Source organism: Orycteropus afer, unplaced genomic scaffold (assembly GCF_000298275.1).
Source record: "Orycteropus afer afer isolate SDZICR_OR568_19922 unplaced genomic scaffold, OryAfe1.0 scaffold00371, whole genome shotgun sequence".
Classification (NCBI taxonomy): Eukaryota; Metazoa; Chordata; class Mammalia; order Tubulidentata; family Orycteropodidae; genus Orycteropus; species Orycteropus afer.
The window spans coordinates 1,715,605-1,728,375 of record NW_006921958.1 but is presented as its reverse complement, the minus strand read 5'-3'; the positions used below and the strand labels follow the sequence as shown (position 1 = coordinate 1,728,375).

At 58.1% G+C, this 12,771-nt stretch overlaps 1 protein-coding gene across 1 annotated transcript in view; it reads left to right on the top strand.

Annotated features, from left to right (window-relative positions):
- DYNC1H1 (dynein cytoplasmic 1 heavy chain 1) overlaps positions 1-12,403 on the top strand; it is an 80,446-nt gene extending 68,043 nt beyond the window's left edge. The window contains exons 47-68 of the mRNA XM_007953130.1: positions 1,384-1,537; positions 2,246-2,392; positions 3,079-3,229; positions 3,361-3,614; positions 3,709-3,843; positions 4,012-4,106; positions 4,320-4,494; positions 4,598-4,673; positions 5,307-5,467; positions 5,670-5,781; positions 5,880-5,940; positions 6,027-6,150; positions 6,502-6,615; positions 8,106-8,276; positions 8,485-8,702; positions 8,805-8,908; positions 9,770-9,981; positions 10,256-10,409; positions 10,861-11,003; positions 11,114-11,282; positions 11,542-11,669; positions 12,275-12,403. Of these exons, the coding sequence (XP_007951321.1) occupies positions 1,384-1,537; positions 2,246-2,392; positions 3,079-3,229; positions 3,361-3,614; positions 3,709-3,843; positions 4,012-4,106; positions 4,320-4,494; positions 4,598-4,673; positions 5,307-5,467; positions 5,670-5,781; positions 5,880-5,940; positions 6,027-6,150; positions 6,502-6,615; positions 8,106-8,276; positions 8,485-8,702; positions 8,805-8,908; positions 9,770-9,981; positions 10,256-10,409; positions 10,861-11,003; positions 11,114-11,282; positions 11,542-11,669; positions 12,275-12,403 (3,187 nt within the window). The remainder of the gene's footprint in view (positions 1-1,383; positions 1,538-2,245; positions 2,393-3,078; positions 3,230-3,360; positions 3,615-3,708; positions 3,844-4,011; positions 4,107-4,319; positions 4,495-4,597; positions 4,674-5,306; positions 5,468-5,669; positions 5,782-5,879; positions 5,941-6,026; positions 6,151-6,501; positions 6,616-8,105; positions 8,277-8,484; positions 8,703-8,804; positions 8,909-9,769; positions 9,982-10,255; positions 10,410-10,860; positions 11,004-11,113; positions 11,283-11,541; positions 11,670-12,274) is intronic.
- Positions 12,404-12,771: the final 368 nt, after the last annotated feature.

Sequence of the window (12,771 nt, the reverse complement as noted above, 5' to 3'; positions counted from 1 at the left end):
GGGAGGACGCACGGTGGCTTTTCTTTGTGTCCTGGCTGGCTGAACTGTCCTGCAGTGCACTTTTTTTGTTCAACTTCATAAAGTTATTTGGCAGGTTAGTGCGGGAGGGGGGCGTAAGGAGCTGCCTAAGGCATTTGACTGTCTACCAGAAGGTTGGCAGTTCAGACCCACCAGCCACTCCATGGAAGGGAGACAGGGCAATCAACTTCTGTAAAGATTTACTGCCTCGGAAACCAGTGGGGGTTGCTATGAGTCAGAATGGACTTCATGGCAGTGGGTTGGGGCAGAGGGGCATGCAAACAGCCCCTTTCGTAAAATGCCGTAAGAACTGACGGTTTCGAGCTGGGGATAAAGGGGAGGTGCTGACTCTGCCGTTTAACCTTCACTTTTATGAGGGTGGCCTAGATGGTGGCATCCCGGGCAGCCCCTGCCAGGCTGCCAGCCCCCTCTCTCTGGGGCCGAGTCTTGTCTACAGCATCTGTCAACCAGGACACCCTAGGGGTGTTTTTCTCTGTTTTTTAAACATGTTGTCAGATTTTTTTTCTTTGGAAACCATGAACTTTCATTGAACCCTTGCTGCAGGCCACTGTCCTGGGGACAGAGAGGGTGAGGCCCAGATGCCATCTGAACTTTGGGCTCAGACCCTCAAGGCCAAGGCCTGGACTTCTAGTGACTCGCCCAGACGGTGCTGACGAGAGCGTCACTCAATCGACGTAGTGTCCGTGTGGGGCTGGATTTGTCTGAAGACATTAACACTTTTTCTAGCAGTTCCATGTCCAGATGGCTACTCACTGATGGCCTGGCACAGGGGGAAGTGACGGAGACAAGGATTCCCACCAGAGGACTGCAAGGACTCACCTTCCTTACCGGGGTGTCACCGGGTTACTGTGGAGCCTAGCTGCCCTTTAAGACAAGCTCTTCCTGCAGAGCTGTGGGCACAGGGCTGCTCCAGAGATGGGGAGGGAGACAGGCTGTTGTGAGGGTTGGAGGCAGGGTCTGTCCCCCGCCAGGCTCGCTGCCGTTTAAACTCGTGATCCTCATGCTGCCCGGGAGCTGGGCTTCTCCGAGGCACTGGGTGATGGGCAGGTGGCAGGTGGGTGTGCTCAGAGAGAAGCAGGTGCTGGGCATCGTGTGAGAGGAGCCCTAAACCAGGAGGGACAGTGACATGACACGGATTACCTCCTGGTGGAGGTGTTCTTCCAAAGGCGCCTGATTTTAGCACTAAGCATGGAAGCCATGATGGTCATTTTTGCAAACTGGAACCCTCTTTGGAAGCCACTTAAGTGGTGGTGACAGCCTTTCCATCTCGTCAGGGACTCTCCTGACGGTGTGTCTGTGCGTCTTTGCTGGCCATTCTAAGTGCCGTCTGTCCCTTGTCCTTAGGTATCCGCTCATCATCGACCCCTCGGGACAGGCCACAGAATTCATCATGAACGAGTACAAGGACCGGAAGATCACGCGCACCAGCTTTCTGGATGACGCCTTCCGGAAGAACCTGGAGAGTGCACTGAGGTTCGGGAACCCTCTCCTGGTCCAGGTGTGTGGCTCGCTTGGGGGTCCTCAGGCTTCTGCTGGGGGCTCCCTGTAAGGCTTCGTTGGTTCTTTTCAGGCATCGTTGACATAAATCATTATGTAAAGTCTAGCTTAGCACTTCCCACTAGAACTTCCTGCTGTGAAGGGGGTGTCCTGTGCCCTGTGCTACCAGCCACTGTGGTATTGAGCTCTTGAAAGGGCTAGTGTGACTGAGCGATGGGGTTTTCAGTTTAAACGTCTGGTGGCTGCCATGTTGGCCAGTGTAGGTCCAGATGGCCAGGTGGCTTCTAGGAGTAAGTTTGTGCCCTTCTTACTGGAGCTGCCAAGGAAAACACCAACGCCAAGCAGGACGATGAAAGGGAAGGGCCTTTATTTGTACCAGCACAGACAGTGGATTCATAGCCAGAGACCGGGCCCTGAACGAAGGTCACAGGGGGCTTTTATGGGGTGGTTCTTCTGGGGTGATCGGTTACCTACGCAAAGAGCACCTGCAGCCAGCAGTTTTTATGGAAGTTAAACGTGCCTGAGTGAAAGAGAGGAGGGGGAGTATGGGCAGAGGAATTTTCTACTCTATACATGGTTTTTCAAGCCAGTTCAAGCCAGATGTCTCTCCTTGAATAGGAACTTATCATTGATAAGCCTTCATTTGTGGGGAGATACGTATCGTGTACCTTAGCCACTGAGTGATGTGTGTATCTGTGGGTACCTGTAGGATGTGGAAAGCTATGATCCGGTCTTAAATCCAGTCCTGAACCGTGAAGTCCGACGAACAGGAGGGAGGGTGCTGATCACGCTTGGTGACCAGGACATAGACCTGTCGCCCTCATTCGTCATCTTCCTGTCCACCAGAGACCCCACGGTGAGGAGGGGATGCTGCACGTGCAGAAATGGGGCCATGCTTGGTTTTGCAGCTAACAAAAAAAAAAACCTCAGAAATCAAAGATGCCTGGAAACAATATGTCCAAGGGACTAGTGGGCCACGTGAACTTCGACCTACATGACCCTGAGACCAGAACTAGATGGTGCCTGGCTACCCCTGTCAACCACTTGGAAAGAGATCAGTGTAGGAGATCCTGGGTAGAGTAGGAGAAAAATACAGAGCAAAACTCAAAATCGTGGGGAAAAAATAAAAGCCAGGCTCACTAATGTGATAGAGCCTGGTGAAGCCCCTGAGACTATGACTCCAGTCACCCTTTGGGCCTGGCATTGAACTCACTCCCGAGGCTTCCAGCCAAATAATAGGTGTATAAGGTGAAGATTTAAACCAGGTAAGTATGCCCCTTAGAACTATCAGCCGTGGGAGATGAGAAGGGCAGCATTGCACAGGGAGAAAGCTCAGGGCAGGAGTGCAAGGACAGGTCATAGGTATAAGTCACCCCAGGGAGGAGGTGGGAAGAGAGCTGTTGCATCATGGGGATCGCAGTGTCATGAAACAAAACGTGTGGACTGGTAGACTGTTGAATGGAAAACAAATCTGCTCTGTAAGCTTTCCCCAAGATCGCAGTTTAAAAAAAGAAAAGGAAAAAAACTCTGTCCATTTGGCAGGTTGAGTTCCCACCAGATCTCTGCTCCCGCGTCACTTTTGTGAACTTCACCGTCACCCGTAGCAGCTTACAGAGCCAGTGTCTCAACGAAGTGCTTAAAGCAGAAAGGCCTGACGTGGATGAGAAGCGCTCCGACCTGCTGAAGCTTCAAGGTGCAGTCCCAGCCCTGTGGCGGGGGGGGCCTGGTGCCTGGGACTCTGAGCGTCTGAGGGGCGAGGCTGACGAGAAACACGCCCGAGGGGACGTGAGCACCCAGAACATGGCGGGTGTTGGTATCCCTCAGGGGAGTTCCAGCTGCGGCTGCGACAGCTGGAGAAGTCTCTGCTGCAAGCCCTGAACGAGGTGAAGGGTCGCATCCTGGACGACGACACCATCATCACCACGCTGGAGAACCTCAAGCGAGAGGCCGCCGAGGTCACGAGGAAGGTGGAGGAGACCGACATCGTCATGCAGGAGGTGGAGACGGTGTCACAGCAGTACCTGCCGCTCTCCACGGCCTGCAGCAGCATCTACTTCACCATGGAGTCCCTGAAGCAGGTGACGTGCCTGCGACGGCCGGGCGGTGCCGCACTCCCCTCCCCAGCGGGAGCTGGGGCGGGCGCCTCATGGCCATGCGACGCCTGCTTTTCAGATTCACTTCCTGTACCAGTACTCCCTGCAGTTCTTCCTGGACATCTACCACAACGTCCTGTACGAGAACCCGAACTTGAAGGGCATCACGGACCACACGCAGCGCCTCTCCATCATAACCAAGGACCTCTTCCAGGTGGGGCAGGCACGCTGCTGCCGCCACCACCACCGCTGCTGCTTCCGGGGGTGGGGCAGGCTACTGGGGGGGTGGGGCAGGCTCCTGGGGGGGTGGGGAGGCTGCTGGGGGCAGAGCAGGCTGCCTCGCTCGGCTGCCTCCAGAAGCATCAGTGTCCTGCTGTCCCAGGTGGCCTTCAACCGTGTGGCTCGCGGCATGCTGCACCAGGACCACATCACCTTCGCCATGCTGCTGGCGAGGATCAAGCTGAAGGGCACCATTGGGTAAGCTGTGCCTGCCCCCTCGCAGTGGGTTGTTGTCCGTTTGTCTGAAGGGCACCATTGGGTAAGTCGTGCCTGCCCCCTTTCAGTGGGGTGTTGTCCATTTGTCTGGAGGGCGTCTACGTCAGGACAAGGTCGTCTTTTTGTCATTACTGTTGCTCTAGTGGCCGTGGAAACGCACATGGGAAACTTGGGTAACCCTCTGTGCCCCAACAGGGAGCCTGCCTACGATGCTGAGTTCCAGCACTTCCTGAGGGGCAAGGAGATGGTCCTGAGTGCAGGCTCGACCCCCAAAATCGCGGGCCTGACTATCGAGCAGGCCGAGGCGGCCATGAGGCTGAGCTGCCTCCCAGCATTCAAGGACCTGATCGGGAAGGTGCAGGCCGACGAGGTAAGCATGCGTGTGGCGTATGCCCTAGATGGGTGTGTCAGACGAGCCCCAGACGACATGCGAGTGGGCTCCGCTCACGGCCTGCGTCCGGGTTGTCTCACAGCAATTCGGCATCTGGCTGGACAGCAGCTCCCCGGAGCAGACGGTGCCCTACCTCTGGAGTGAGGACGCTCCTGCCAGTAGGTCACCCAGCCCCTCCCCCGTCCCAGACCACCACGCAAAGTCAGTGACCGCCTCCTCACCCCAGTAAATATTCCCAGTTAAAGGTGTTTAGGAAACCGCTCTGGGAGGTAGCTTCTGGGTAGGGCTTGGCTTAGAAGTGGGAGAGCAAACCGTCTCTAATTCCTATTTGAGCTCCTGCCCCCAGACCCCAAGAGAAGCAGACACCCTATTGCGCACACGAGAATGGGAGGCGGGGCCTTGTTCATGCCACAGGCCATACAGGCCGTTAAGCTGGGCCCTGGCTTCTGTGACTGGGCCGGCCTGACAAGCATCAGTGCTAGTGGGGCCCTGTGGTGCCAGCATCTTTTAGCCTTTTCTGGGGATGGTCAGGTGTTTGACAACGAATGAGTATCAGAGTAATAACTGACAAGGTAGTAAAGGAGATGTTACCTGTGAAGGCGTGTCCAAGGGCTTAGTGAAGGCATCAGGGTGGCTGAATCTCTGGGGCCAGGGAGCCAGAAAGGCATCGTGACGTGCGAGTGTTGACCGAGCTGGGTCTTGAGTAGTGTTTCTGGGCAGGTGCTCGTAGGAAGAGCAGTGGCGGTGGGAGGGCGTCGTCCTGCCCCTCAGCCCCGCTCACCTCGTTTCAGCTCCCATTGGACAGGCCATCCACCGCCTGCTACTGATCCAGGCCTTCCGGCCTGACCGCCTGCTGGCCATGGCCCACACGTTCGTGTCCACGAACCTCGGCGAGTCCTTCATGTCCATCATGGAGCAGCCGCTCGATCTGACCCACATCGTGGACACGGAGGTAGTGCTCTCAGACCCTCCACGTGATCTGCTTCCTGGCCATGTCCCCCCTCGGGCCGGATGCCCCTGTGCATCCCAGGCCCACCCATCTCCAAGCCGGCCCATCTCTCTAGGCCAGGAGGGCACTGCCCCAGGCTCTGTCTTCCCTCGATGGGCCCTGCCTATGGCACGCTGTCTGAGCTCGTCTGCCACCTCGTTTGCAGGTGAAGCCAAACACCCCTGTCCTGATGTGCTCTGTGCCTGGCTACGATGCCAGCGGGCACGTGGAGGACCTGGCAGCCGAGCAGAACACCCAGATCACCTCCATCGCCATCGGTAAGGGGCTTGGCGGCTCTCACAGGCTCAGGCACCGAGTCCACGTGGGCGTGGAAGGCCAAGCCCCCCTCGCTGACATGTCTCCTTTCGTGTGTCAGGCTCAGCGGAAGGCTTTAACCAGGCAGACAAGGCGATCAACACGGCCGTGAAGTCCGGCAGGTAGGGTTGGTTGTGCTTGCTTTTGGGAGCCTGTCCCCGGAGCGGAGGGGCTGGCAGTGCCGCGGCCCAACCCTTGGTGTGTGCAGGTGGGTGATGCTGAAGAACGTGCACCTGGCGCCCGGGTGGCTGATGCAGCTGGAGAAGAAGCTGCACTCCCTGCAGCCGCACGCCTGCTTCCGGCTCTTCCTCACCATGGAGATTAACCCCAAGGTGGGCGGGCGGAGGCGCAGGTTGGGCTTCTGGAGGCCAGGTCGGCGTCCTTGCCAACACCGTGAGCGTGTGTCATGGCCAGGCAGACCCTGTGTGGAGTGGCGCCTTTGTCTGCGCCGTGAGCGTGTGTGTCATTGAGCGGACATTGTGGAGTGACACCTTTGTGTGCACTGTGAGCGTGTATATTGTTGAGTGGGTCCTGTGTGGAGTGGCACCTTTGTGTGCACCGTGAGCGTGTATATTGTTGAGTGGGTCCTGTGTGGAGTGGCACCTTTGTGTGCACCGTGAGCGTGTGTGTCGTTGAGCAGACCCTGGCTGGCACTGGGACAGTAACAGGCCGTGCTCTCCCAGGTGCCCGTGAACCTGCTCCGCGCTGGCCGCATCTTCGTGTTCGAGCCCCCTCCTGGCGTAAAGGCGAACATGCTGAGGACCTTCAGCAGCATCCCTGTCTCCAGGATCTGCAAGGTGAGGGTGGTCTCCTGGCCTCGAGAAACCCAGGGACCGAGGGCCTGTCCTGGGCCAGACACAGCAGCCAGGAACAGCTGGTCATGCAGGTCGCTTGGGTTTAGGGACTGAGGGCCCGTCCTTGCTGTGGAAAGAGTGAAGGGAAAGGCCCCTAATGCAGTGACGTGAGAGAATGAGGGGCTGGTTAGGCTCCCAGAGGAGAGAGCACGGACCGTGAGGCCCACTGGGGCCTGGGTCACTGCCCCCTCCGCCCCAACAAGGCCCAGCTGGATCCGGGTTGCCCCCAGTGCAGATTGTTGGGAATACGCCTCAGGGGAGGGTGCCCCCACCCTGCTGTCAACACTCAGGGAAGCTGCGACGGGGCAGGAGGGGCTTGTGGGCAGGAATTGGGACTGTGTTCTGTCTGCAACTCACTGCTTGTCTGGAGCTGTTGTCCTCCATGGCTGACACGGTCAGGATGTGGCTCCCCGTGCGGAATTGTCAGTTGGCAGTAACTCCTCTGAGCAGTGCTGTCAGGTCACCAGTAGGTGCACTTTCTCCTGGCAGCAGCACGAGGGTGGGCTTCCTTCTCATTAGGCCTTCAAATTGACGGTGCTCATATGGTTGTGTGTGTGAGATCATGTGTGTGTGGTGTGGCTGTGTGTGGGTGGGTGGATGTATAGTATATGTGTGTGTGGTCATATGGCTGTGTGTGCCACATGTGGGTGAATGTGGTGGTGTGTACATGTGGTCATGTGTGGTGTGGGTATGGTGTGTATGTGTGGTCTGTGTGTGAGCATGGGATCTGTGGACATGTGAGTGTGTGTGGTATGCATGGAGATGTGTGGTCTTGTGTGCATGTGGTTATGTCTGGCATGTATGGGGTTGGATGTATGGTGTGTGTACATGTGTTCATGTGTGTGTGATATGTGTGGTGTGTGATTTTTGTGTGTGGTTGTGTCGTGGTCGTGTGGATGAGTATGTGGTCATGTGTGGTGTAGGTGTGCTTGTGTCATATGAGTGCATGTGGTTTGTGGATGTGTGTGTCATGTGGTCATGTGTGGAAATGGTCGTGTGGTGTGTGACATGGGTGTGAAGTCATGTTTGTGGTGTGTGTGTACACATGTGGACGTGTGCATACGGTCATGTGTGTGTCATCTGTGGGATCATGTGGTGTGTCATGTGGACATGTACGTGTGGTCATGTGAGTGTGTGTGGTGTGTGGGTGTGGTATGTGTGGTCATGTATGAAAATGGTCGTGTGGTGTGTATCGTGGGTGTGTGCGGTGGGTGTGAAGTGTTTGTGGTCAGGTGTGTGTGTGTGTGGACGTGTATATGTACGGTCACGTGTGGTATGTGTGTCATCTATGTGGGATCATGTGTGGTGTGGTTGTGTGTGGGTACACGTTGTCATGTGTGTGCTGCATGCTGTCTCCTTCATGTTGCTGTTCTGACAGCATGTCTGCCTTAGGCTATCTCCTCAGTCTGGTGACTATGACCTTTGTACTTCAGTCTCCCAATGAGCGTGCCCGCCTATACTTCCTGCTGGCCTGGTTCCACGCCATCATCCAGGAGCGCCTCAGATACGCCCCCCTGGGGTGGTCCAAGAAGTACGAGTTTGGGGAGTCAGACCTGCGCTCGGCCTGTGACACCGTGGACACGTGGCTGGACGACACAGCCAAGGCAAGTGGGTGGCCCCGTCTCAGGATGGAGGTTCATTTAGGGAGAAACACATAGAAAAGCTACGTCATGGTGATGAAGTAACTAACCTGTCCACTTGGAGCAGCCAGGGCACAGGGAGTGGTGTGCTGTTTGATGCTCGTGTGAGGAGACAGGCAGTAGCCAGGCCTGCTTGCCCTTGGGATGCACGTCAGCCTGCTTCTCCCCCCAGGGAAGGCAGAATATCTCTCCAGACAAGATCCCGTGGTCGGCGCTCAAGACCTTGATGGCCCAGTCCATCTACGGGGGGCGTGTGGACAATGAGTTTGACCAGCGCCTGCTCAACACCTTCCTGGAACGCCTGTTCACAACCAGGAGCTTCGACAGTGAGTTCAAGCTGGCCTGCAAGGTGGACGGGCACAAGGACATTCAGATGCCCGATGGCATCAGGTACACGGCCGCACAGTTGAGGGGGTGGCATGGCGGGGCCTTAGTCATCAGCTGGCAGCCCGGCGCGCAGCTGCCGACACGAGCCCCCGTGTGGTCTTTCAGGCGTGAGGAGTTCGTACAATGGGTGGAGCTGCTCCCTGACACGCAGACGCCTTCCTGGCTGGGCCTGCCCAACAATGCTGAGAGGGTCCTGCTCACCACGCAGGGTGGGTAGCGCGCCTGCACCCCGGGCAGCTTGCCCCCGCCTGCCCCGCTCACCCTTCAGCTACTTGCTGCCCGAGCAGCCCTGGGGTGGGGTGGGGTGAAGAACAGCGGCTCTGAGTGCTTTCTGCAGAGTTCTCGGTTCAGGGGAACTTGATACCTGATGTGAACGGGGTCTGGAGTTACGTTTGGGTTTCCGTCTTACTTCAGAATTAGTTTCTTTTTCTCCCTGAAGACTCAAAAGCCACGCAGTAATGCTAGGAAGCTGGCACGCTGGGGCCGTCACGCCTGTGGAGTCATCCCTGTCACCCAGGGAGCAGGGTCATCGTGGCCAGAGGGCACCTGCAGACATTCCTGGGGTGGCAGAGCAGGGGTGTCTCCTGAGGACACAGGCCATGGGACCAGGGGCACAGGAGATGGGGCAGCTTTCACTCTAATCTTTGCACTGTGGGCCCACTGGTTCGCTTCATCACTTACCTGTTTTTCATACGCAGTTTAGTGACACAAATCGTCCTTGCAGTGTGGTGCGGTTGTCACCATTGCCTGTTTGCTAAGGCCTCCTCCGGCAGTAACCTCCTAGGCTCTGGTAACGCTCATAGCCTTCAGTGTCCACACGTCTGCCTGTTCTTGACACGCATATAAGTGAGGCCGGCTGGGTGACGGTTGGCAGTTGTGTGCTGGACCCGGTGACAGGTTTCCGTCTGTCTGCCGCCTCGTCGTCCTGGCCAGGCCACAGTCTGTGCTTCAGCGTGGGGTGCCAGCTGGGCACCCTCCTCCCAGAGCTGGCCCCGTGTGCTCTCCGCACGCTCACTCTCGTCCTCCTCCCCCCCACCCCGCCCTGCCCTCCCCGGTGGACGCGGGCTCAGGCGTGGACATGATCAGCAAGATGTTGAAGATGCAGATGCTGGAGGACGAGGACGACCTGGCGTACGCAGAGGCCGAGAAGAAGACGCGCACGGACTCCACGTCCGACGGGCGCCCCACCTGGATGAGGACGCTGCACACCACCGCCTCCAACTGGCTGCAGCTGATTCCCCAGACGCTGACCCACCTCAAGCGGACCGTGGAGAACATCAAGGTAGTGAGGCTCTCGGGGCCAGTGTTGGTGGTCGTTCTGGGTGAGGGCTCAGAGCCATGGTGGGCTCCACGCACCTGGGCTCCTTGGTAACAAGTTTGTAAACCCTGCTTTGAGGAAAGGATATTGACCCTTTCAAACGCTAAAAACGCTCTACCCGATCGATGGTCAGGGAGGATCATAGGCTCCCGGCAGCCTCCAGGGTGAAGTGCCCTTGTCGGCTCGCCCCTCCGCCCTTCTCCTCACACCATGCTGTCACCTCTCTGCATGACTCTAGGATCCCTTATTCCGATTCTTCGAGCGAGAGGTCAAGATGGGCGCCAAGTTGCTCCAGGATGTTCGTCAGGATCTTGCCGACGTCGTGCAAGTGTGTGAAGGGAAGAAGAAGCAGACCAACTACCTGCGTACACTCATCAATGAGCTGGTGAAAGGTGCACCGGGGGGTCCTGGGGGCTCCGGGTGGGGGATGGCTCCTCCCCTGGCTGCGGTGCGGGGTCGGCTCGGGGGCTGCTGGGGGGCACTCCTGAGGGGGACGGACAGCTCCTGAGGGCTGCCTGGCCGGGGAGCCCTCTGCACTCAGCCCCAACGTGCTCTGAGGGTGCATGCTGAGGGATGTCGGGCTGGGTGTGAGGTGTGGTGTCCCCGAGGTGGTGGTCTTACAGCCTGAAGAGGGTTGGGAGCGGGCCATGGGGCCAGGCCACAGGCGGGCTGTGTGCTCTCAGCCACAGCTTCCCTTGGAAGTGACTACAGCCCTCACCAGACACTTGGACGCTGGCAGTCACCCTGGACTGGGGTCAGGGCAGTTACTGGGGGGCAGCAGGCGCGGTGCTCGTCTGTGCTGGGTGGACCCTCCAAACCAACACCAGGTACCCTTGGTTGCAGGGATCCTGCCACGGAGCTGGTCCCACTACACGGTGCCAGCCGGCATGACCGTCATCCAGTGGGTGTCCGACTTCAGTGAGAGGGTCAAACAGCTGCAGAGCATCTCCCTGGCCGCAGCGTCTGGCGGCGCCAAGGAGCTGAAGGTGCTTTCTTGCTGGGGGTTAAAGACATTCTGAAAACTGGGGGCAGGGCAGCTGCGCAGGCCAGGGGCCACAGGGCCAGGCTGCCGTGCTCACCGCCTGCGTCCCCACAGAACATCCACGTGTGCCTAGGCGGCCTCTTTGTACCCGAGGCCTACATCACCGCCACCAGGCAGTACGTGGCGCAGGCCAACAGCTGGTCCCTGGAGGAGCTCTGCCTGGAGGTCAATGTCACCACCTCACAGAGCGCCACGCTCGACGCCTGCAGCTTTGGGGTCACAGGTGAGTCAAGGTACACGGGCCGCTTGGAGCCAGCCCCTCTTCTAACGGTCCCTGGAGGTCACGCTCACCCAGGCTTCCAGTTTGCCGATATGTCCCCTTGCACTGACTCAGGTGATCCTAGAGCGTGGGCCCAGCTGTGTGGTTTGAGGTGTGGGTGACGTGCTGGAGCTGTTGGGCTTGGTGGCCTGAGACTCCTGGGATGGTGGCTGGGGGCGTCGCTGCATCCCCCTCACACTGGGCTTCGTGTTCTCTCTCACAGGCCTGAAGCTGCAGGGGGCCACGTGCAGCAACAACAAGCTGTCGCTCTCCAACGCCATCTCGACCGTCCTCCCCCTCACACAGCTCCGCTGGGTCAAACAGACGAACACGGAAAAGAAGACGAGCGCGGTAAGGGCTTCACTCGAGCTGTGCGCTGCTCCCGGTGGTCGGGTCCCCCTGGGGTCGGGGTTCTGCAGCTAGACACCCCACTGCCACAGATCAAGGTCACCTCCCATCTCCAGCTGGGAAACTAGCACAAGTTCTAGAAGTCAGGTGCTTTCTAGGAAGCCACGTCTCCGTCTCTACAGACTCCTCCCCCATCCAGAGCCCACCTCCAGCCGTGTCTGGACACCCTCCCTATGTTTCTTACCTTCTCTGTCAGCATCTTTGTTCTCTAGCATCTGTAGAAACCCTATAAGTGGGTGGTTTAAAGACCGAAACACGTTCCCTGAGTTCTGAGGACTTCAATCCCTAGTCGGGTCCTCGGCCAAGTTGACTTTCCCTGTTGGTGGCCCCAGGCTCCCAGGCTCCCGGGCCTCATTCTTCCCCCGCGTGTGTCGGTGCTGCTCCTTGTACAGCTCAGGAGGGCTGGAGATGGGGACCCAACCTTCACGGGTGTGGCCCCATTGACCTAGCAGACCGACCCTGATCCCAGACGGGACCCCGTCCCCAGTACTCCACGCTTTGGGGAACGCGGGTCAGTCCCTGACACGAGGCTGTGTTTTCCCTGCCAGGTGACCTTGCCTGTCTACCTGAACTTCACACGTGCGGACCTCATCTTCACCGTCGACTTTGAAATCGCGACCAAGGAGGACCCGCGCAGCTTCTACGAGCGTGGCGTTGCCGTCCTGTGCACAGAGTAACGCTGCAGCCGCTTCCCTTTCCCTGACGGAAACGTCCTATTTAACACTGTTTGTTATTAAACGTCTGGAGAGGCGAGGACTTGGAAGAAGAAAGTAGCAAGTAGCCGGTCTGAGGTTGGCAGACACGGGACGACGCTTGACGGCTGGGGGAGGGGAGACAGGAGAGAGGAAAGTATGTGTCTTTTGAGGGTTTCTGGCGAGGAGGCTGTTTTATGAAATAAAACACTAAGCATGGCTCCAGCCTATCTCTGTAGCAGCTCTGTCACCGCCCCGGCCCGCCTGGCACCCGCCCACGTCAGCAGGAGGGCGGGCCACACCCCAACGCACCTCCATCCTGAGCACTTGGTGCACAAGCCTGAGCTCCGCCC